The sequence below is a fragment of the Stigmatopora argus genome, chromosome 21 (assembly GCF_051989625.1).
Source record: "Stigmatopora argus isolate UIUO_Sarg chromosome 21, RoL_Sarg_1.0, whole genome shotgun sequence".
Taxonomy (NCBI): Eukaryota; Metazoa; Chordata; class Actinopteri; order Syngnathiformes; family Syngnathidae; genus Stigmatopora; species Stigmatopora argus.
Window position 1 is genome coordinate 190,102 of NC_135407.1, and position 23,211 is coordinate 213,312.

General features: G+C 59.8%; 1 protein-coding gene across 16 annotated transcripts in view; it reads right to left on the reverse strand.

Moving 5' to 3' along the window:
* Window positions 1-397: 397 nt before the first annotated feature.
* The window catches only part of pleca (plectin a), a 39,621-nt gene continuing 16,807 nt past the window's right edge, over window positions 398-23,211 (reverse strand). For 7 of the 16 annotated variants that reach the window (XM_077591167.1, XM_077591172.1, XM_077591175.1 and 4 more), the window contains 34 exons: window positions 20,654-20,715; window positions 19,748-19,837; window positions 19,489-19,524; window positions 18,901-18,978; window positions 18,705-18,797; window positions 17,927-18,093; window positions 17,668-17,783; window positions 17,479-17,585; window positions 17,251-17,370; window positions 17,071-17,166; window positions 16,848-16,975; window positions 16,274-16,367; window positions 15,936-16,090; window positions 15,473-15,818; window positions 15,307-15,384; window positions 15,063-15,224; window positions 14,875-14,979; window positions 14,692-14,787; window positions 14,467-14,592; window positions 14,242-14,394; window positions 13,869-14,023; window positions 13,674-13,800; window positions 13,300-13,483; window positions 13,154-13,174; window positions 12,621-12,778; window positions 12,353-12,525; window positions 12,137-12,275; window positions 11,661-12,017; window positions 11,475-11,558; window positions 11,289-11,393; window positions 11,098-11,196; window positions 8,377-10,950; window positions 7,861-8,289; window positions 398-7,759 (listed from right to left, as the gene is read on the reverse strand). In XM_077591167.1, the coding sequence (XP_077447293.1) occupies window positions 1,499-7,759; window positions 7,861-8,289; window positions 8,377-10,950; window positions 11,098-11,196; window positions 11,289-11,393; window positions 11,475-11,558; window positions 11,661-12,017; window positions 12,137-12,275; window positions 12,353-12,525; window positions 12,621-12,778; window positions 13,154-13,174; window positions 13,300-13,483; window positions 13,674-13,800; window positions 13,869-14,023; window positions 14,242-14,394; window positions 14,467-14,592; window positions 14,692-14,787; window positions 14,875-14,979; window positions 15,063-15,224; window positions 15,307-15,384; window positions 15,473-15,818; window positions 15,936-16,090; window positions 16,274-16,367; window positions 16,848-16,975; window positions 17,071-17,166; window positions 17,251-17,370; window positions 17,479-17,585; window positions 17,668-17,783; window positions 17,927-18,093; window positions 18,705-18,797; window positions 18,901-18,978; window positions 19,489-19,524; window positions 19,748-19,837; window positions 20,654-20,715 (13,274 nt within the window). In that variant the 3' untranslated portion in view covers window positions 398-1,498. Of the gene's footprint in view, window positions 7,760-7,860; window positions 8,290-8,376; window positions 10,951-11,097; window positions 11,197-11,288; window positions 11,394-11,474; window positions 11,559-11,660; window positions 12,018-12,136; window positions 12,276-12,352; window positions 12,526-12,620; window positions 12,779-13,153; window positions 13,175-13,299; window positions 13,484-13,673; window positions 13,801-13,868; window positions 14,024-14,241; window positions 14,395-14,466; window positions 14,593-14,691; window positions 14,788-14,874; window positions 14,980-15,062; window positions 15,225-15,306; window positions 15,385-15,472; window positions 15,819-15,935; window positions 16,091-16,273; window positions 16,368-16,847; window positions 16,976-17,070; window positions 17,167-17,250; window positions 17,371-17,478; window positions 17,586-17,667; window positions 17,784-17,926; window positions 18,094-18,704; window positions 18,798-18,900; window positions 18,979-19,488; window positions 19,525-19,747; window positions 19,838-20,653; window positions 20,716-21,536; window positions 21,982-22,049; window positions 22,669-23,211 lie in introns of those variants that run through there. The other 9 variants (XM_077591170.1, XM_077591176.1, XM_077591178.1 and 6 more) reach the window with 6 other exon arrangements.

Sequence of the window (23,211 nt, forward strand, 5' to 3'; positions counted from 1 at the left end):
TAGGCTGCGGCAGTTTGTACGAGCTATACAAATATCGTGTTTGCATACAACTTAGCCCTGCAAATGTCCAACCATATCAGCCTAAAGTTTTGTTTACATAAACTTTGTCCTACATCGCTGTCTTAGAAATATTACCCTGTTTCCCTATATAAAGACTGACCCACTGTTCATTCGAAGAGAGAGTTGCAAGGACAACAGAATGTGAGCGTGTTCACAGCTGTTTGAGCTCTCTCCCCATCGTGCAGTCTGGTAATAAACCGATTTCCTATTAAATTGATCTCACTCTTTCTTAACCTGCTCCTGAAGTTGTATTTCAGATCTATCGGGCGGAATGTCAAGGTTACTTGGAAATGGACCCTTTTTGAAAAGTTGGCGGCGTCAGCGAAATAAAAAGACATTCTTTCGTGTCCTTGTTTATTTACAGAGCGGGGGGACGGGGACAGTACAATTCTGTTCCTTCCTAGAATTTCTTCTAAATACACCACCTTCAAATATAGGCTTCAAATCCCTTTGCTGCATCATCACAGGAATAATAATACAACTAATGATTTCAAGGTTACAACCCCATTCCTGTTGGCTATTTATCTTTTCCTAATAATCATGCAACTCCCAAATATAGCGCGTAGGAAAATAAAAGGATATAGGCTAGGTCTTCATTGGGCTAAGCTTTGCCAGGGAGATTTAGCCACCCCAAAAAAAAAAAATTGAAACGCGGCAAAGACAAGCCCGCCCGCTAATGGCTTTCAGCAGTGAGTGCGTACAGTCGCGTCAAGATTAACGTTGGCGAGCGTTTCAAACGGATTGGGAGAGCGACCCCATCGTTCCGTCGTGCAAAAGGTCAATGGTTTATCGCCCGCGGAGGCGGCCCGAAACGTCTCGGCGGGACGTCTTGTTTTGCGGGAGGCACTTTGAGGCTTTCTAATGTCGAGTCCACTCCAAGGGGGGCGGGCTTAGTCAGCACACGGACATTTGCATACATCCTGGCTACGCTCGCATTTTGGCGCTGCGGGGGTGGGGGGGGGAATGGGGGAAATCCGGGATCTCATAAAAGGACCACGCGCCAGACTTTCTTTTGGGTGGATCGGGTGCCCGGCGGCCGTCACTTTGGCGTCAAGAGTCCATAAGGTCCCATTGGGGTGTGGCTTAGTCTTTCGGCTCGTTGGAACGTGCTGTTCTCCTTGAGCTCCAAGTCCGGGCTTTAGGAGGTGGGTCAGGTCAGGAAAGGAGGTGCAGGCTTTAGGAGTTGTGTCGGGAACGGTCCAGGTTTTAGGAGTTGTGTCAGGGTCGGGATCTGGCTGAAGTAGTGACCGAGGGGAAGGCTCGCTGGAGCTTCAGCATCCAGACCAGACTGCTCTCCATATATTCAAATGAGTCACAAATGCATTCCACACCGAAGAACTTTGCTTTGAGCGTCGCACTCCCTTTCCTCTCTCTTGCCAACGGATAGAGATCACCAAATGTGGAGCGCTCAAAGGGGAGAGCCGAGTCTCGACCCTCCTCAATAGCGGCGGCCGTAGCTCGGCGAGCCGTACGAGGAGGAGGAGGAGGAGGAGGAAAAAGCGGTGGCGGTGGTGCCGGTGGTGAAGGAGGATCCGGTGGCGTCGAAGCTGCCTCTCCTGGAGCCAGACCTGGAGCCGGTCCTGGAACCCGAGCGAGAGCTGCCGGCCGAGCCGTAGGGACTGTACGGGCCCTTGGCGGACTGGGAGGACGCCTCCAGGAGCCGCAGACCGCTGCCCTCCTCCAACATGCTCCTCTCCAAGGCCTCCTTGTAGGAGATCTTCAGCTTGGTCTTGGGGCAGGTCAGGTACTTGGAGTGCGCCTTGACGTCACGCAGCTTCTGCGCCGTGCGGGCGTCCAAGGTGCCCTTCTTCAAGGCCTCGTCCAGCGACACCCTGCCGGCGGCGTCCGGTTCGATCAGGCCGCCCGTCAGGTACTGGACTTCCAGGAAGCGCTGGCCGGCCTCGTAGTACAGCCAGCCTTTCTTCAGCGCTTGCGCCGCAGACATTTTGCTTTTGGTGCGGGGGTCCTCGAATCCGTTGCAAGCCTTCTGCGCCAGGCTGATGCGGTCCACCATGATCTTGTCCACCAGGCCCCTGGCCATGGCGTCCGCCACCGAGAATTTCTGCCCGCTGTGGGGGTCCACGATACCGCCCGTGCAAGCCTGAGCCTCCAGCAGCCTCTGCCCGGTGATGTTGTCCAGCAGGTTCCTGCGGATGGCCTCGGTGACTGACACCTTCTCCAGGGTGTCCGTGTCCAGGATGCCGGCCACGGGGCCGCTCTCCTCGGCAGGGTCGTCCCAGGCGGCGGCGGCGGCGCCGACGGCGGGGGACGCGGCGGGGCTGGAGACGTAGGAGGAGGAGGAGCCAAAGGAGGACGAGCGCGATCGGACGCCACCGGAATTTCCCGACAGCATGTCGGCGAACTCGCTGATGGAGAGCGTTCCGGCGCGGTACTGGTCCAGGGCCGACTTGTCGATCAGGCCGCTGCCGATGGCGTCGTCGATGTCGTACTGGCGGCCGGACCTCCTGTCGATGATTTTGGACTTGACCACGCCGTCCGACGAGGTGCTGGTGATTTCCTCCCATTCGCACTCCTGCTCCGCCAGCTCCAGGTAGGTCTGGTGGTCAATCAGGCCTTTCTGGTAGGCCTCGTACACGGACATCTCCTTGCCCGTCTCCGGGTCCACGATGACCACCCGGCGCTTGCGAACCGACGACTTGGAGGACGTCTTCCTCTCTCGCTTCTTTTCCTTCAGCGGCAGAAGGGCCAGCCCCGTCTGCGGGTCCGTCAGGCACCTCCCCAAGAGCTGCAGGTAGGTCAGGTTCTCCTCGGTGTTGGGGTCGAAGAAGCCCTTGGTGTCGTCCGACGGGTCGGTGAGGACTCGGTTCATCTCCTGGTCGAAGAGGCCGCGCTCGTACGCCGTTTCCACCGGCAGGCGGAGGCTCTCCCGCGGGTCGATGATCCCGCCGGTGGCGATCTGGGCCTCCAGCAGGCGGATGCCGTGGTCTCTCAAGATCAGCTCCTTCTTCATGGCCTGGAAGAGGGAGATGACCTGGCCCGAGTACGGGTCCTTGTAGCCGGTGACGGCCCTCTCGGCCGACAGCAGTTTGTCCTTGAACTCGGGACCCACCACGCCGGCGGTCACGGCCTCCTGGACGTCCAGCTTCAGGTTCTTGATGGGGTCGATCACGTGACCCGTGGCGGCTTGGGCCTCCAGGAGCTCAAAGGCCGTCCCCGGGCGAATCATGTTCTTCTTCATGGCTTGGTAAATGGACAGGCAGTCTTTGGTGGATTCCACGTAGACGCCGGCGATGCAGCCGTTGCCCCCCAGGTACTTTTTCAGCCGCCCGCTGACCTCTTCCACGCTGAGGCCGCCCCGGGCGACGTCGTCGTAGGTCTTTTGGTCGATGATCCTCAAGCGGAGCAGGTCCTCGGCGCCGATTGCCTTCCGGACACCCGGGAAGAGAAGCCTCCTGTCGGCCAGGGGCAGCAGCAGCATCCTCATGCCGCTGCCGTCGCCGTCGCCGTCTTTGTGGGCCCGGCACCGCTTCAGCAGCTCGCCGTAGGTCAGCTTTTCGTCCGTGGCGGGGTCGGCGTAGCCGGCGTGGCCTCGCGCGCCGTCGCCCCGGGGCTCCGATATCCTGTCCAGCGTCTCTTTGTTGATGTAGCCGCGCTGCATGGCCACGTCGGCGGGCAGGCGGAAGTAGTATTCGGGGTCCATCAAGCCGCCGGTGGCGTTCTGAGCTTCCAGGAGCCGGAGGGCGTAATCCTCGGGAACCAGCTCCTTCTTCATGGCCTGGAAGAGAGAAACCACCTTCCCGCTGTACGGGTCTTTGAAGCCCGTGACCGCCCTCTCGGCGGAGAGCAGCTTGTCGTGGAGTTCGGGCCCCACCAGCCCTTTGCGCACCGCCTCGTCCACCGTCAGGAGTTGCTCCTTGGCCGGGTCCACCATGAAGCCGGTGGCCGCCTGGGCCTCCAGGAGGCTCAGGGCCACTTCGGCTTTCACTTGGCCCTTTTTCATGGCTTGGTAGATGGGCACCCCGCCGCCGGGGGCGTCCGACACGATCCCGGCGACGCAGCCGGTGCCAAAGAGGTAGCGCTTGACCGAGGGCGTTTCCATCAGCTCGCCCACGCTCATTTTGTCTTGCTTCAAAAGCTCGTAGGTGGCCAGGTCGACAATCCGAGCGGCGTAAAGCTCCTCCACGGTAATGCGCCTCCGGATGATGTCACACGAGGTGCCCGCCGCGCCCTCCCTTTGCTCCATGATTTCGATGATGATGACCAGCAGCCGCTCCTTGGTGATTGTGCCCAGGCGGTACTGCTCCACCAGGCGCCGTCGCTCCTCTTCGGGCAGCGCCTCGGAATTCAGGATTTCCCAGAGGGTGGTGGTCTTGCCGCCCCAAATCTTGTGGGGAATCTCCACGGGAGCGTGGGCCAGGTCCGCCCGAGCTTGCTCCTCGGTGTACCGGTACGACCGGGCGGCGGGGGGATCCGCTTGGGGCGGGCCCAGCGGCAGGTAGCACAGACCCGAAGTGGGGTCTTTGACGCACTTCTCCAGAAGCCGCTCGTACGTGACGCGCCCGTCGTGGACGTCGGGGTCGGCGAAGCAGCGGACGTCGTCGTCGGAGGAGGCTCGGCCGAAGGACTCGGCCAACCGCTCGCCGATGAGGCCGCGCCGGAGGGCCACGTCGGTGGGCACGCGGTGGCTTCCCAGCGGATCGATGAGGCCGCCCGTGTGGAGCTGGGCCTCCAAGAGGGGGATGGCGTGCTCCCTCGACACCAGTCCCTTCTCCAGCGCTTGGAAGAGAGAAATCCGAGTGCCCGTGTAGGGGTCCTTGTACCCGGTGGCCGCTTTCTCCGCAGAGAGGAGCTTCTCGTGAAGCTCCGGGCCGAGCGCTCCGGCCTTGACGGCGTCGTCCACGGAATACTTGGCGTTCCGGACGGGCTCCGTAATGAATCCGGTGGCGGCTTGGGCTTCCAGCAGCGCCAGGCCGGCGCTAGGCCGCAGGAGGCCCTTTTTCAAGGCCTGATAGACGCTCATCTTCTGGTCGCTCCCTTTCACCACGACGGCGTCGACGCGGTCCGTGCCTCGCAGGTAGCGCCCGACGGCGAGGTCTTGGCTCACCTCCTGTGGAGTCTTGGTGCCCTTCTGGAGCTGCTCAAATGTGGCACGGTCAATGATGTTGGCGTCCATCAAGGCGCGGGCAGAAACGGCCTCCCTCAGTCCTTGGAAACGAGGCCCTTCCTTTTCCTTTTCCTTTTCCTTTTCCTTTTCCTTTTCCATTTCCTTTTCCATTTCCTTTTCCTTTTCCTTTTCCTCCACGATGGTCACGACAACCCGCATCAAGGTCTGGATGGTGACGTGGCCCGTTCGATACTGGCGAATCAGCTCCAGCCTCTTCTCCTCCGTGATGTACTCGGAGGTGATGACTTCCCACACGGTGACCTTTCTGCCCCGGAAAGGTCCGCAGTCCAGCTCCACCGTGCTCCGGCTCAGGGCTTCTTTGCTATCGGCCTCGGCGAGTGGCGCGTCCTCTTTGGCTTTGGGAGCCTGGCGCGGCAGCGGCAGCGGCAGCAAGGGGAGCCCGCTTTCCTGGTCCCAAAGGCATTTCTCCATCAGTTGCGCGTAAGTGGCCTCCTCCTGCGTGTCGGGATCGCGGAAGACCCGGGCCTCCTCGGTGGCGCCCGTCAAGATCCGGTGCGTCTCCTCGTCCAGATAGCCCCGTTTGCAGGCCACCTGGTGCGGGAGGCGGTAGCTTTTGACGGGGTCCACGATCCCGCCCGTGGACAGCTGCGCTTCCAACAGACGGATCCCGTGGTCCCTCTTGACCAGACCTTTGTTCATGGCTTCCAGCAGGGACACCGTCTGGCCCGAGTAAGGGTCCCCGTAGCCCCCGACGGCTCGCTCGGCCGACAGCAGGCGCTCGTGGAGCTCGGGCCCCACCAGGCCCAGCCGGACGGCCTCGTCGACGGAGACCCGTCGGTCGGCGACGGGGTCGACCATGAAGCCGGTGGCCGCCTGGGCCTCCAGGAGACGGATGGCCGCCTCGGGCGAGAGGAGCTCTTTCTTCACGGCTCGGTAGAAAGGCATCTTCTCCTGGGTGGCGGGGTCCAGCAGGCCGGCAATGCTGGGCGTTCCTCGCAGAGCTTTCTTCACGGGATCCATCTGGGCCAGCTCCCGGATGCTGATGGTTCCGTTGCCGAGCCGGTTGAAGACGTCTTTGTCGATGACTTTGGAGTCCAGGAGTTCGCTGGGCCGCACGGGGGCCCTCAGGCCGTCCAGCACGTTTTCCTTCTCCTTCTCCTTGGCCTCCGCCACGGTGATGACGATCTTGATGATCTTCTCCACCGTGATCTTGCCCGTCTTGTACTGGCGGATCAGGTCCTTCCGCTGGTCCTCGGTGAAATACTCGGAGTTGATGACTTCCCAAATGGTGACCGTCTTTCCTTTGAACTTGCCGAAGGGCACGTCCACCTTGGCCCGGCCCAAGGCTTCCCTCATCTCGGCGTCCGTGCAGCCGGTCTTCTCGCCGGGGGCGGCGGGGGCGGCGGCGGCGGCGGCCTCGCCGTCCACGGGGAGGATCATCAGGCCGGACTCGGCGTCCCTGGTGCACCTGTCCAGAAGCTGCTTGTAGGTGAGGGCCTCCCGGGTGACGGGCTCCTCAAAGAGCTTGCGCTCGGGCATTTGCTTATTGGTTTCGGCGTCAAACTGGCCCTGCTGGTAGGCGGTCTGCAGCGGGACTCTGTGGCCGTTGACGGGGTCCACGATGCCGCCGGTGGCCAGCTGCACGTCCAGCCACCTGGTGGCCCGCTCCTTCTCCATCAGACCTTTCTGCATGGCCTGGAAGAGGGAGATTTTGTCCCCGGTGTAGGGGTCCCTGAAGCCCGTGGCGGCTCGCTCGGCGGACAGCATCTTCTCGTGGAGCTCGGGGCCAATCAGCCGCTCCTTGACGGCGTCGTCCACGGAGAGGAGCCGGTTTTCAACGGGGTCCACCAGGTAGCCGGACGCCGCCTGAGCTTCCAGCAGCGCGGTGGCCACGTCGGGCGCAATCTGCTCGTCTTTCATGGCCCGATAGATGCTGAGCTTCTCCTTGGAGGGGGTCAGGACGGCACCGATGCAACTCTGGCCTTTCAGACACGCCTGGATTTTGTCCGTCTTGGCCAGGTCCCGCAGCGACACTTTGCCCTTTTTCAATTTGTCCAGGTCTTTCTTGGTCAGGACGCCGATGTCGCGGAGGCGTTGGGCGGGAACCTTCTCTCGGATTCCATCGAAGGTCCAAGGCGAAGCCCCGTCGGGCTCGGAGCCGTTGAAAACTTGCTTTGTGGCAGAAAGTGACGGCTCGTCCTTCTGCGTCTGGACCTCGCCGGTCTCCTTTCTCTGGAGACGGGCGAGGGTTGCTCGCAGCGTTTTGTTCTCCTCTTCCAACAGCTTCTCTTGCTCCTTCCTCTCCTTTTCAAGCACCTCCATTTCCATTCGCTTCTTGTTGGCGTCGTCCTCGGCCTCCTTCTGCTTGGTGGCGGCCTCGTCCAGGCCAGCCCGGAGCTTGTTCCTCTCGTCCTCCATCAGCTTCCGCTGGCCTTCTCGCTCCTGGTCCAGAGCCCGGGCCCTGCCGACTTGCTCCTTCAACTGTTTCTCCAGCCTCTGCTTTTCCTCTTCGACTTCCGTCTCTCTCTTGGATAGCAACTCCTTCTCCGCCAGGAAGCTCTTTTGAAGACCGGCCTTCTGCTGTCGGAGTTGCTCTTGCTGGGCGAGCGCCATCTAGGCGGGGGCGGGGGGATGGGGGGGGGACCGAGAGAGAGAGAGAGAGAGAAATGAGCCACGGGCGACTCTGGCTGAAATGCAAGGAAAAGGCCACGTACCTCTTTGGAATGTTTCTGTTGCTCCTCCGCCTTCTTCCTCAGCTCCTCCCTCTCCTTCTCCAGGTCGGCGATGGTCGTCCTGAGAAGGTCGGCCTCTCGGCCGCTCTGCAGCTGCTGCGTCTCCAGCTCTTGCAGCCCGGCACGGGTGACTTCCCGCCGCGACTTCTCCAGAGTGGCTTTGGCCTCCTCCGCCTGCCTCTTGAACTCCTGGGCCGCCTCCTGCGCCACGGCCCGAGCGCCGGCCAGCTCTTCGACCTTGAGCTCCAGCTCCTGGGCCCTGCCGACTTGCTCCTTCAACTGTTTCTCCAGCCTCTGCTTCTCCTCTTCGACTTCCGTCTCTCTCTTGGATAGCAACTCCTTCTCCGCCAGGAAGCTCTTTTGAAGACCGGCCTTCTGCTGTCGGAGTTGCTCTTGCTGGGCGAGCGCCATCTAGGCGGGGGGGGGGGACCGAGAGAGAGAGAGAGAGAAATGAGCCACGGGCGAGTCTGGCTGAAATGCAAGGAAACGGCCACGTACCTCTTTGGAATGTTTCTGTTGCTCCTCCGCCTTCTTCCTCAGCTCCTCCCTCTCCTTCTCCAGGTCGGCGATGGCCGTCCTGAGAAGGTCGGCCTCTCGGCCGCTCTGCAGCCGCTGCGTCTCCAGCTCTTGCAGCCCAACCCGGGAGTCCTCCAGAGTGGCTTTGGCCTCCTCCGCTTGCCTCTTGAACTCCTGGGCCGCCTCCTGCGCCGCGGCCCGAGCGCCGGCCAGCTCTTCGACCTTGAGCTCCAGCTCCCGGGCCCGGTCGGCCGCCTCCCGCTGCCCCTGCCGCTCGGCCTCCAGCGATTTGCCGAAGGCCTCCGTCTCCTGGTCCAGCTGTCGCCGGACGCGTTCTTTGTCCTCCAGCAGCTTCTCGGCCTCCTCCCGCGCCCGGTCCTTCTGGCCGCGGAGGTCCTCGGCCTCCGCCGCCAGCCGGGCGGCCTCCCGGACGGCTTGCATTTTCTCCCGGAGGCTCTCCTCGGCCAGCGCCCTCTGCTCGGCCAGATCCGACTCGGCGGCGAGCCGGGCCGCCTCCTCCCGGGCCAGGACCTCGGTCCTCTGGGCTTGGCCGGCGAGCAGCTTCTCGGCGCTGTCCCGCTCCTCTTGTAGGAGCCGCTTGTTCTGGCTCTCGATTTCCACTTTGAGCTTGAGGAGCGCCTCCGTCTGGGTCCTGACTTTGGAGAGCTCCTCCTCCACCCGGGCCTTCTGCTCGACGGCGTCGCCGGCCTGGCCCTTGACGCGCCGGAGCTCCTCGTCCAGCAGGGCCTTCTGCCGGTCGCTTTGGTCCAGCCGCCGCCGGACGGCCTCCAGCTCATTTTGCAGCAGCGACTTCTGCTCGGCCTCTCGCCGGGCTTCCTCCCTGTGGCGCTCCGCCTCGGCGTCGGCTTGGCGCTTTTGCCGGAGGGCGGCGGCTTCGGCTCGCGCTCGCTCCGAGGCCTCCTCTTGCGCCTCCAGCCTCAGTTTCTCCGAGTCCGTCTGGGCCAGGGCCCGTTTGGCGGCTCGGTCCTCGGCGGCCTCCTTCTGCCGCTCTGCCTCCTGGGCCTTCTGGCGCAGCAGCGCCGCCTCGCTCTCCGCCCGCTGCCGGGCCGTTTGGGCGTCCCGCGCCGTCTGCCGGGCCTCCTCCAGCTCTTCCTGGAGCCGGCGGAGCTCGGCTTCCCCCACCTCCTTCTTCGCGGGCTTGTCGTGGAGTTGGGTCCCCAACAGCCCTCTGTGCACCGCTTCGTCCACCGTCAGGAGTTGCTCTTTGAAGCCGGTGGCCTCCTTCTCCTCCTCGGCGACGGGGCCGGCCTTCTCCTCGGCCTTCTTCCGCCTGTCCTCTTGGTCGGCGGCCGATCGCTCGAGCGCCCGGGCGGCTTCCTCCTCGGCTCGGCGCTTGCTCTTTTGCGCCAGGTCGGCCATCTCTTTGACTCGGTGCAATTCCCGCTCCAGTTCGGATTTTTCCCCGGAGGCCTTTTCGAAGGCGATCCTGATGAGGCGGATCTCCTCCTCAGTCACTTTTCTCTGGCTGAGAGTTTCTCGGACGATGGTTCTCTGGCGCTCCAGTTCCGCCTCGGACGAGCTCCGCAGGTGGCGCATTTTCTCGGCGAGGTCAAGCTCGAGGCGCTCGGCCCGATCCTCCAGCAGCTTCCTCTGGGAGGCTTCGTCCTCGGCTCGCGTTTTCAGTTTCTGGTTCTCGGCCTCCTGGGCCCGGAGGGCCGCTTGGGCTTCCGTGGTGAGACGGGTGGCCTCCCGGATGGCCGCCAGCTTCTCCTTGAGGCTCTCCTCCGCCTCGGCCCGCTCCCGCTGGGCTTCCTGGGCCTGGGCTTTTTTCTGGGCGTGGCGCTGGGCCTCCAGTTCCTTCTCCGCCTCCTCCCGAGCTTTGCCGGCCTCCTCTCGCTGGCGGCGGAGCTCCTCGGCTTCCTCTTGCAAGCGGAGAACCATGGCCCGCTCCTTCTTCAGCGACTCCTCCAGCTGGCCGGCCCGTTGGTCCGGGGAGCCGGAGGTGCGCTGCGGCCGGGCGTCGGCGCTCTTCACCGGCACCTCCTTCGCCAGCTGGTCCCGCCGGCGTTTCTCGTCCTCGGCCAGCCCGAGGCGGCGCTCGGCCTCCTCGGCTTGCGCCTTGAACTTCTCCATGTCGTCCAGGGCCTCCTTCTCGGCCCGGGTCTTGCGCTGGAGCTCGTCGCGGGCCTTCTTCTCTTTCTCCGTCTCCTGGGCCACCCGCGCCCGCAACCCCTCGGCCTCCTCCCGGGCGCTCTGGCCGAGTTCCTCGGCCCGGGCGGCCCGCTCGCGGAGGTGCCGCAGCTCGTCGTCGGCCGCGCTCTTCTGCTGGACGGCGGTCTCCAGCCGGAGCCTGATGAGGCGGATCTCCTCCTCGATCCTGGTGCGGCCGATCAGGGCCTCCTCCAGCTGCGCGTCCTTGGTCCTCATTTCCTTCTCCGACAGGCTCTCGAGTCGTTGCCGCTCCCGCCGAAGGTCCTCCTCTTGCGTCTTGAGCTGGAGGCTGAGGCTCTCGGCCAGCCGCTTTTGTCCGTCCAGCTCGGCTTGGATTTGGGCCAGCCTCTTTCGCTCGGCCTCCTTCAGCTTCTCCGACTCTTTCTGCGTGGGGAAACAGACGGCCAGACGGAGGAGGATTGACTAGATGAGCTTGCTCTTTTTGTATTGGTTTTCGCTTTTCGACATTTCACGTTAGCGACCGTACTCTTAGGACCAACAGGAATGGGTCACGTCGCAGCGGACAGATACCTCGTCATCTTGCAGGCGTCGACGCGAGTCCCCGATGAACTTGATGTACTGGCTGACCAGCGTCAAAAGCTCGCCGTAGCGCGTTCTCAGCGTGACGTACTGCGGGAGGCGCAAAAGAGGTTGAGTTGCGGGAGGCGCCAGAGAGGTCGAGTTGCCGGCGCCCGCCTTCATTTCGAGCCGCCAAGACTCACCTCTTGGATGATGTCGTCCGAAGCGCACTCCATTTTGGGCTTCTTGGGCGGTGAGGCGGGGGGCTCCTGCAGGGCTTTGTAGGTCAGCAGCAGGAGCTCGTAATCCTGAGAGGTCAAAGCGCGAGTCCCACGTGACTCCTCCTCCCGCGCGAGTCCCACTTTGCGCAAGCGGCCCCCGGTACCCACCTTGACCGAGTCGATGTAGTCTTTGGCGTTTTTCTGGCACTTGTCAATTTTATCCTTGTTCTTCTCAATCTCGTCCAGAATTTTCTGCCGGCGTGGAGAAAGAGGCTCGACCGGCGCTCGGACTATATTTCATCCCCGGCGAAAAGGTCCAGCCCGAGACCGGAGCCCGTCCCGACCTTCACGTACCTTCTCCTCTGCCAATTGCTCCTTGAGGGCCGCCTGGTCGGCGCCGGGCAGCGCCTGAACTTCCTCCTGCCGTCGCTTGGTGTCCGCCAGCCAACGCACCAGCCACTCGTAGCTATCGCGGTAGGCCTTCATGCGGCGCCGGAGCGAGTCCAGCTCCTGCTGGCGCACCTCCAGCTGAGCCAGCGCCGCCCGCCAGCGCTCCCGCAGGCCGTCCGCCCGCCGGCGGCAGCGCTCCAGCTCGCCGTCGCGCTCGCTGTGGACGCGTGTCATTTTGTGGTGGAGGACCGTCGCCCGCTCCAGTTGCTCGTCGAGGCGGTCCAAAGCGGCCCGGTCCGCTTCCGACTCGGCCTGCATTTTCTGTTCGAGGGGGAAGGGTCACGGTTGAAGCTGGCTTGAAACACACACGTGGTGACGCGCTACGACGGTATCAAAGAGCGAAGAGCGCGGCCACGTTGCGCCCTTCTTTCTCGACCGACCTTGATCTGGCTCTGTTGCCTCTCCGCCTCCTTGTCCTCAGTGGGAACTTTGCAGACCTCCAGCAGACGGGCCTCGTAGCTCTTCAGGGTCTCCTCGGCGTCTCCCGCGCTCCTCGTCACCCCGTCGATGGCCTTCAGCCTGAGAAGCGGCGGCAGAATTTGAGCCCCGAAGGCCGGCGGGCCACGGTTCCCGACGCTACGCAGAGGGACACCGACTTCTCCAGGTAGATGGTGGACAGCGCGTAAACCCGCTCCATCTTCTTCTGCGTGGCGTCCAGTTCCGAGCGCAGCGGGGGGTCGGCGCCGGAAGGCGAGAGCAGGAGTTCCTCCGCCTTCTCCGCCGTGGAGTTGAGTTCCTTCTTCAGGCCTTCCAGCTCGCTCTGGACTTTCTGCGGGCGGGAGCGAGAGTCGCTGAGCCGGGCGGTGGGGGCCGGGACGCCGCCTCCGGGGGGCGTCCGTCTCCCTGGAGGAGGAGGATCATCACCATCTGCTCGCCGGTCTTCAGGGCGCACGCTTTGAGCGGCTCTTTGTCCGCCAGCTGGCGGAATCGCGTCAGCGTTCGGTTCTCGCAGCCCTCCAGCCTCAGGCGCAGGTCCTTCAGCTTGCTCAGGTAAAGCCTGGACACGGATTGGTCCCGCTCTCCTGGTGGGAGGAACAAAACTCAATGTTTCCCTTCTGCCACTTATCGTCCCCCCCAAAAATACGGTCAAGAACGGCGGCTACGGTATTACACGTGCCCTTCATTCCCGTCAAATCATCTAAGAGTGATGAAATGACCATGTCATGCGTGACGAGACGGTCCTCCGCACGGAGGTCCGTGGACATTCAAAGCCGTGACGGGTGCGATTAGGCCAAAACTCAGTGAAGATGATGATTGGTGAGCACAACAACAATCGGGTGGCAAAACGCCGCGCGACGACAACACACACACACACACACTGTGCACGTACACGCCGAGACAGTAAGACGGAGACGACAACAACAACAACAACAACAACACGCCATCGAGCACCTTACCCGTCTGGGGTGGCACGTAGCCTGAAATTTGAAGCCGAAAGTCAACGTGAACGACGTGTTTGATGGACTGATGTGTTTATGGTCTTAAAAAATGAATTCCAGATGCCGCGCTAAGCAGAAACAGGCGGGCAAAGTCAGTCGGTCACCTTGTTCGGCGGCGCCCACCAGCGCGTTGTAGTGGCGGTTGGCCTCGTTGTAACTGGACTCCACCTGCATGCGGTCCTCGGCCCCGAAGGACGGCGAGTCCTGGCTGTCCCTGAGGAAGTCCTGGTAGTGCTGCTCCAGGTTCCTCAGGGCCAGACGGTACTCCTCCACCGTCAGCGTCTTGAACTGCCAAAAAACAACCATCCAGTTCCAATGGCTTTTGCATCCAACACGGACATCTAAAGAAGGTTAGGTAGGGCCAACCCCCCCCGAAAGAGGCTTCCAAAGCCGGATGGAGGACGTGTGCGCGTTCGCTACGTCTTTGTATAAACCGCACTCGACGCGGAAATGTTCTCTCCGTTTAGGGCGACGTTACCATGGAGATGTTCCAGGTCCTGATGAGGTGAATGTCTCGCATGAGGTACTGCCAAGAAAGGAGGCTCCTCAGGTCCACGGACAAGCTCTGCCACGTGGTCTGCAGCTTCTGCAAGTCGGCTTCCAGCCTGAGAAGAAGCCACAAAAGCGGGTCGGCGCCGGCCAGCCGGGGGTGCGTCCGTGCCGGCGGACTCACCCGCCGACGCCGTTGACGGCGTCCTTGTTGGTGGGCGGCACCAGGAAGCAGATGGACGGCACCGTGGCCTCGCTGCCCTGCCGGTTGAGCACTCGCCACTTGTAAGGTTGCGAGTTGTTGAGCAGGGCGCACTCGTCCCCGCGGTGGACTGTAATCTGAGAGAGAGCAAAACGTCCACATCCGCCCCTTGAACGCTGCCGTTGCCGGTTGGGAAAGGCTTTCGAACACGGGACAAGGCCAAATGTCGTCGCCGTATTATGACTAGTACTGGCTTTTGGCTTTACATTGCGAGAGTCGGAAAAGACGGCAGCTCGGGACTTGAGGAGAAGCTTTTAGAAAGAAAAAGAAGAGGTCCAAGCGGGTCTGGGACTACCTCGGCTTGCTTAAAGTCGCAGACGGCCTGAACGGGCAGCTTGTTCTTGATGGCGGTGGCCGGGTTGCGCGGCTTCAACTGCACCAGCGTCTTGGCTCGCCGCTTCAGACCTTCCAGGTGAGTTTGGAACTCGCTCAGCTGCTCTTTCTCGTCCTGCGGGGCGTGGACACCGACCGACCGGTCAAGAGGTCCTTTCCCGACGGAAAGCTGGGAATATGGACGTACGTCGGCGTCCCGAAGGAGGTCCTCCAGCCTGGTGACGGTGACAGAGCGCTCGCACGTGTATTTCCGTTTCATGGCGTCCCGGGTCTTCTTCAGCTTGGCCTCGGCCTCTTTGACGTCGGCGAAGAACTGGATGAAAAGCCAAAAATAGGATGCTCGGATATAGCCACAGACAAAGCCACTTTTCAACATGGACAGTAGAGATACGTGAAGCAATGATGGAGCCACCTGGAAGTAGGCGGCGTTCTCCTTCAGGTGGCTTTCGATACAGCAGCACAGCTGGAGGATCCAACTCCACTGAGTTTGCAGGGCGGCGGTGAAGGCCTGCGGAGGTAGAGCCCATCCGTGAGCGCCTCCGTGAGCGCCACCGTGGGCGCCATCCAACGCGCCATCCGCGGCCGCCGGGCTCACCTCCACCGTCTCCCGGCCAGGGTGAGCTTCTTTCAACAACTTGTCTCCCATCACCTGGGCGGCGCTCATCTTCTTCTCCCGCAGCTCCAACTCCCGCACCAGACCCTACGAACGGAGGAAGCGGTTGGACTCGGCGGGCGGTCGGTCGGTCGGTCGCGGGCGGGCCGGACGCAAAGCGACGGACTCACCGAGTAGTTGTCCTTCTTGGCCGTCACGTTGGCGTTGCGCTCGCTCCAGTCGTAGTTGACCTCCTCCTCCTCCTTCTCGTTGAGCCACAGCAGCTCCTTGGTGGCGGCGGCCACGAAGGCGTGCAGTTGCTCCAGGTGGCGCAGGCGCGCCTTGGACGAGTTCTGAGCGCGGGAGCGACGCGACACGTCACGCGCGTCGCCGCAAAACGTACGCCGGGCCGAGTGCGGCGGAGTCTCTGCTCACCAGGAGATTTCCGTACTGCTGGTCCAGTTGGCTCAGGTATTCTCGGTAGGCCGCCTTCCCGGCGGGCGGGATCTGATTCTGCGCGGCCCACAGTCTGAGGTCAGGCGGGCGGCCGCAAGCCCGGCTAAGCTACGCCACGCCACGCCGCGCCGCATCGAGTACCAACCTCGTCGGCTTTGGCCCGCTCCACCTTGGAGCGGAACTCCTCCACCGAGAGGTGCAGTCCCCGGTGGCTGCCCAGGTGCGACTCCACGGCGGGCAGGTCGGTGCCCCACTGGCCCCGCTCTTCCACGCGCCGCCGGTTCTCCTCCACCCAAGCCAGCAGGTCTTGGACGTAGCGGAGCATCCACCGGTCCGGCTCCGGGCACGGCCCGGCCGAGCCCCGCCGCAGTGGGGGGACCAGCTCGACGGGGACCGGCTCGACGGGCACCTGCGCCAGTCTCCCGCCCGATTTGAGCCGGAGGTTGTACTCGCTGCGCACATTCACCAGCCGTTCGTGGAGGCGGTACACTCTGGAAGCAATTTGGTCAGGTGGGGGGAAGCCGGCAGGGGGTTTTAGACATCTAGACACATATCTGTTATATCTATATCTATCTATCTATCTATACATATCACATATCTAGACACACCTGCGGTACATTTGCTCGGCCTGAAGGTGGCGCCCGTCTTTCAGCGTCTGCACGTCGTTAAAGAGGAAGCGAATCATGCCCTCCGCTTTTTCCAGGTCGGCTTCCAACTCGGCCGCGTGTTGGGCGGGATTGCCGGAGGCCAACAGCCGCACGTCCTGCAACGCATTCCATTTCATTATCAGTGGTTTGACTTTAGCAAATGACTTGAACACAAAAGCCACTCCAACTTTACCGAGGGTCGCTTTTAAATACGCTCCCATCATTTCACGGACAATCAATTGACATCGGAAGAGATCATGCAAATTGTGCACGTTTTTGCCTTTCTGTGGATTCCTCACCGTTTGGAGGAGCGCCTCCACCTGGTTGAGCTGCTCCTCGCACACGGCCGACTCCATCTGCACTTTGCCCACGATCCTCTGGAGTCGCTCCAACCTGCCCGAGGGAGAGAGAGAGAGGAAACCCGCTTGAAAGAAGGCCCGGAGGCGAGAGTGCACGCGTGGGCGGGGCCAAGGGCGCTTACTCCGTCCCGCGACGGCTTAAAAACTTGTCATCGTATCCCTGATGCATGAAGGCCATGACGGACAAAGACGGATGGACGGACGTAGCGCTACCACTCGACTTTCCACTTTCTCCCCAAGCGAGAAACGGAACGAATGAGCCCGACGCTCGCTCGCTCGCTCGCTCGCTCAACTTGTGATTGTATACACGCGCGTTTGGATGACGACGGCCTTTGCCCGCGGCGAAGCGACTCATGTGCTTCCCCTTGATTTTCTGGCCAAAGTAGAAGTGAGTCATCCCCGCTTGGCGGTCACGCTGTCGTGTCGCCGCATCTCATGACTTTTTCTTTCGGAGGAATAAGAGATACCGCCGGCGCTACGCTATTTGCGCGTAAAGTAAAGGGGGTAAAGCCACCTCTCAAACTCCGTCCTGAGGAGGCGCTCCCGCTCCAAGATGGCCACGTGGAGTCGACCCCATTCCTTCTCCGCGTCCAGCGGGTGGCAGCCGGGCGGCACCTTGACGCGGCCCGCCTGCACGGCACCCTGAAAAGGCAAACGGCCAGGGTGAGCTCCGAGACCCAGCGTGGGAACGGGAGAGCTTTGACGCGCCGGCGTCGCGTTGCGTTACGTCACGTCACCTCGAAGCTTTCGAAGATGTGCTTGGATCGGTTCTTGTCGGCCTCCTTGGCGGGGAGCTCCGTTTCCTTGAACTTGAGGAATTGACGCCACAGGACCTGCGCGAGGACCGGGAGGGACGCCGGCGGTCAAGCCCAGCGAACCCGGCGGGTTCCGACACGTCGAGTTGGGGGCGTCGCTACCTCGATCTCCTCGTAGCTGGTGGGGAACTTGCGCTCCTCAAAGACCAGGATGTGGTGTCTGATCCACTGCAGCAGCGCGGTGACCAACTGGTGGTACTCCTGCCAGCGCAGCTCCAGCTCCTGCCAGGCGAGCCGGTAAAACTCGGAGGCCGGCGACGGCGACGGCGACGGCGACGACGACGGTCGGAATTCGGAGGCCGGCGTCGATGGGATTCGTTTTGCACTCACGTTGGCTTTGACGCCGTCCTGAACGTCGGGCACTCTGGGCATGGCGTCGTAGAGCGACGACACGTAGGTGATGACCGATTTCTCGTCGGGATGCGCCACGTCCACGTCTGAGGAAAAAAAAAATGGTTGCCAAGGGCTGGTCCGACGGCGGCGCTCTCTGTCTGTCTGTCTGTCTGTCTGGCTCCTCACCTTCGGGGTCCAAAAGCCTGGTGACGCCCAGCTCGCGCTCGGCCACGCTGAAGGCCTGCTCCAGGTTCTGCTGGTTGCTCTGGCGGCCCACTTGACTCATGTCGATGAGGTCGGGCCTGCCGACGGGAGACCATTTTGCCATGACCGTACGTTAACGTTGCTCGCTTCTATTTTCGGCGGGCCGCACTTGGCAAATGCAGCCGTCGTCTCGCCGGTCAGCCACGGTACCGAGTCGAGTGTCCTTTTTTTCTTTTTTTACCTGTGTTTGTGGACGATGGCGTTGAAGAGCTTGCCGTCCCTCCAGTTGCTGGTGAAGTTGTCGCAGCGCAGACCCTGGTATCCCTCCACCATCCTCTGGGACCAAAGCAGCAGCCGCTCCTTGGCCGTCATGTCCTCCGACTGGCCGTTCACCTGGATGTCGGAGATCTGAGGGCGAGAGGACGGCGTCAAAATGGCGGGCGGTTGGCCAAATTCCAAAGAAATAAGTCGCCGATGGCGTTCCAGATAAATGACGGCTCATTAGGGAATGTTTTCTCCAGCAAACTCCTTTTTGGAACGGCACAAACAAATGAAAAAAAGCCCAACTGTCGTTAAAAGCCAAGCCATTGTTTGGCACAATGGGCCAGCCGCTTGGATTGGACGACTTTGCGTGCGGGTTTTTACGACTCTTTCTCGGGTTTTTGACGCGTGGCCAACTCTCGCTACCGTTTTTTTTTTCCGGAAATGAGAAGATGGGGAAACCCGGGCAGAGTGACTCAGACTCTGAATGGAAACAAGACCTCCACCCAGTTCCCTTTTCTATTTTTTGGATTATAGACCTTGAAAACACGCCAGGCTAACGAGAAATGCCAGCTGGGATCAATTGCGGCGCTTCCCAGCGCATCACGCTACGCCTACTCGGCTTCCCTCTGGCTTCTCAGATCGGGCCAAGGGAAGCCATGAGTCATGCGGGAAAATTCCATCCATCCCGCCGTGACCAAGTCAAAGACACTCAAACTTTCCAGAGTTGGGCCGTCTTTGGCTCCGCTTTGGCTTACCTGGAAGTGCAGGATGATGGTCCAGATCAGGCCCAGGGTCAGCTTGGGGTTTCCGTCGGCGATGTCGTCATTCCTGATATTGACCAGCTTGACCTGTGGGGGGGGGGGGGGGGGGGGGCGGTGGAGAGGAGGTGGTTTCGGTGGTTTCGCCCGGTTGGGACAGGACGGAAAAAAGGGGCCGGCCTTCTTTTCCCACCTGTCGTCGCTTGAGGAAGTCCAGCGCCATCTGAACGTTCTGGAGCTTGTGGAAGCGCATGCGACCTTTCTCTCGCGGCTGAAAGAAAGCAAAGGCCAGGGGTTAGCAAAGGGTTCCTTTCGCGCCACTCCGAGGGAGGCCCACGTGACCCCGGCGGGACGACGGCGGCGGCGGCGGACGCCACGGCTCTCCGCTTGTGAAAATGCGTCCACCCGAGTCAGGACGGCTTCGGGATTGGTCCGCCTCGGGTGGAGCGTGGAATGAGGGGGAGGAAGGGAGGGAGGGAGAAATAGGCCAGGAAAGCTTTTTGGATGGCAAGTCAACATATTGGCGCTGAATTTTCATTTGCATCCCATGAAATGACAATTCCAAAAACTCCAAGAAAGATGGAGGAATTTAGTGAGGAGAGAGTCTAACGCTCGGTGCACCCAACGCCAACGCAGCATGGCATTCAGATCAAAACAATAGTGCACTACCGATTGAAGGGTTTTTTTTTTTTGGGGGGGGGGGGGGGTGGATTGGTGGGAGTGATGGTGGAGGTGGTGCGTTGACACATGCCACGCCACGCCACGCCGCAACAACACTCACCATGCGCCCGTTCCTCATTGGCTCACGTTCTCTGGGCTAGCACGACAAGAGCGGGGTTCGGGTCGAGGAGGAGGAGGAGGAGGGATGAGGGGAAGGTTCAAGGTTGTTAGAGCCCCCCCCCAAAAAAATGAGACGGCGGCCAAGAATGAAAATTAGTCAAACAAGAGACATGCCACAACACGCTCCAATAGGGGTAAAAAGAGAAAGCCAGGGGAAAGGTGGGGAGGAAAGTACCAGGTCGGGGTCAAAGGCCACTCACCAGGGTCTCTCCAGAGAGAACCTCCAGCAGGGAGATGAGGTTGTGGCCATCTCGCAGGTCCTCGTACAGGTCGCTGACGTGTCGCTGGGCCTGAGGGAGGAGGGACAGATGAGCACATTGCCCGCCGCTCGTACCACAACAAATACGCACGCAGGCGGTGGACGGCTCGTTAGTACGTCGGTCGGGTTGACGGTTAGCGGTTAGGGGCGGGCTTCCCAAAATCCACATGCATGTGTGTGTGTGGCCGGCCGGAGCGCGATATTAGCCGCATTTTGGGTGTCTGGATTTCAAGCGGGGAGGCAAAAAGGACTTCACTGCACTCCAAGGCATACTTTTGAAAATACATTTGCACCGCACTGCCAGGCGGATTACTTTGGGGGGGGGGGGGGGGGGGGGTGACAAAACCAGAGCCTACCTCCACCTTCCAATGCTGGTAAAGAAAAAGAAAAAAGTCAAAAATGAACAAAGCCATAACAGACTTTCTTTTGTGACCTGCCCGAGTTGACTTCCTCAACACGAGCATCGCTAAATATGGCCGTAACCAGGGCAACCCAGAGTGATGACGCACGCCGCATTGTACGAGTATGTTATTTTTTTTAGTTTGTTTGTTGGATTGGGTTTCGTCTCCCGAGAGAAAAGCCTGGCTTTTGTTTTGTGACTTTTGCTGTTCATGGGACCGACCGACCGACCGACCGACCGACTGGTGGCGTGTCACAAGACGCCCGCGCTTACACTGGAATCATTCATTTGGCCTTTTTAATGACACGTTGGCCCGACATTAAAGAAAGGGGAAAATTGTTTTTCCAAATGTGGCCCCGATGGGAGCGAACACGCACGATCGCACGCGCATCAAACATTGGCCGGCCACCAAGTCGTCCATCTTGAGACGAGGCGCGCGTGTCCTACCTTCACTAAGTGCTTGTTGATCCATTTGGTGAAGGTCTTCTTCTGAACTCGGTCGCGTTCATCTGGAGGGGGAAAAAACAAAAAATAGGGCTTAGTGTGACGTTAAAAGAGAACTGTGCTGATCTTTTATTGGGATCATCACAATGAGTCCGATACTAAATGCCAATTCTATGATGAATTGATTGGAATGAACATGTTTGATAAAAAAGAGACAGTTAAATAACACTCGTCATGTGGCATATCATGACATGTTTGATCCCGTGCGTACATTCCTCCCTCCTCCTTCCGCTGAGAAATGTCCATACGGCGTTATCGGCATGACAGACATTCCTCAAGTGAAAGCACGACCTCTTCTCTTTCTGCTTAAAGCCAATTTTCGGTACTTGACTTGGACTAAAGGCTGATTTCTACCGGTCAAAATGGGAAAATGGAAATCCATTTACAGTGTGGTTTATGATCAATCACAGATATGAATGAAAATACATTTCTGTGACTGATACCATTCTTTTTTGATATCATTACATTTTAGCATTTTTTAAATTTGGTTTTGTCATTTTTGGGTCAGAATAATCACCAACAGATCTAAAATCAGGAAGAAAATCTAGATCAGTGTATCAATATTAATCTATGCTTTAGCAATACTAGATTTCTAAGACAATGATTTTCCTCCGTATAAAGATAGAAAAGGCCCCACATTAGCAAAGCAAAAATGCCTTGACGCCCAACCAGACTTGAACCTCAAATTAAGACAAAATGGATTTGAGTGGTCGTCCAAGTTAGTGACGGACAAAGGGGAGGGGCCGGCTCAAAGGCCACAACATCATCATCATCATCATCATCATCATCATAAACAGGCCAAGTGTTATGCGTTCCCCGCGTCTACCTTTTCTGCTATCCGTGGGCCGGAGTTTGGCGCGGTACGGCGAGCCTTCCGTCGAAACGCCGTCGCCGGACAAACTATCGGAGGAAGACGCCGCCAATTTGGGCTCCATGCTAAAAAAAATGCTCCGCCAGAAGAGGACGACCAGTTGAAAGCGAGTGTGCGAGCGCTGGCCTCCGCCTCTTGTCACTTCCCCCCACCCCGCCGCCACGCTTTTTCTTCCCCACGCGCGCACCAAAAAAAGAGAAAAGAACAGAAAAAAACCGTGCCTGAAGGAAGGAAAGCGAGACGCCCTTCCGAGGTACTGCCACGCCCCGACGTCACCGCAAACGTTCTCCTGGCCCGCGGCGTCTCTCCTCGGGTCCTCCGAGGACTTAAACACCAAGTCTATGGACGTTTGAACGGAAAAGCGCGAGTCGATCCCTGGTTTCGGCCCATTTGACAAAAGAGTCCACGTCCCCAAATTGGACGAGAAATTTTGCGCCAAAAGCTTACGGAGGACAAGTCAAAGGTTACCTTGATCGAGGAGCGCATTTCGTAAAAAATCCATAAGCGGGACTCTCTGGCTGACTTTGTACTCGATCTGACTTTGACTGCTGGCCACGTTGGAGACGGCTTTGAAACAAAGGACGGCTTTTCACCTTTATGTTTGTGCCAAACGGCCGCCCGGCACTATTGCAGGGAGTCTTGTACGTTTTGGACATGCACTCATTGCCCGTCATTGACGCCAATAGACTTCCAAGGGCGAGGGGGTTGTTTGTGGGAAAAAAAAAATCCGTTTTTTTGTTGTTGTTTTTTTGTAGGACTACCACAAAAACAACAAAGCGGGCCTAAGCCATGGCGTGACGACGTCGTGCTGCCGGGAGCACGTGATGGCGATGAGTCAGAAAAAGTCAAAAACTCAAGAAGGAAAATGTCAACGTTTCTCTTGACCGGCCGCCCGTTCGTCTTTTACAAAAGCGCCCATTGTGCGCTAAATGGCTGAACAAAATCAAAACAAGGCGGCCATTGAGTCGGAGCCGTCAATAATCTTTCTATCAAGGACGAGAGCGAGTGGCTCGTTCCTCAATTGTTCCACTTGGGCCGTCAGAAGCCAAGAATTCCTAGGATGTTTTCTACCAGAGGGGAGGCCTGTCATGACAAGACTGGCGGACTGGTGGACTGGCGGGGGGGGGGGGGGGGGGGGGGGGCTTCAGGGCACACCTGAGAGCAGAAAAAGGACCCAGCAATGCCACTCTAAGGGAGCTGCCTAAAAGAGCTGACCCGAAAGATGCTGCTTAACCCTTGGCCTGCCGTGGACAGCAATAGACATCCAAGCCATTTGAACAACATCTGCATTCTCCTAGTGACAAACTGCAGAAGATAAAAGAACCACGGGATGGGTTGTCAGTGGTAATGAAAAAATCCACCCCCACATCCCCACCCAGCCCTAAAACACATCCACAAGTCAAAGACCACCCTGAAAGAGCGCCACGTTTCTGCATTCTCAGGAAAGGCGCGGCCGGGGGCCCTCCTTGCAGATCGGGGGAGCCCCCACCTGTCAAAAACACTCTTATCTATAACCAAAACAAAAAACAAAAACAAATCCCCTTTAACTATAAGCGAAAGCACGCGTGTCCACCGAGAAGCCGCACGGGCTGGTACCACTTGGAAAAGCAGAACCTTTGCTAACGGCTCA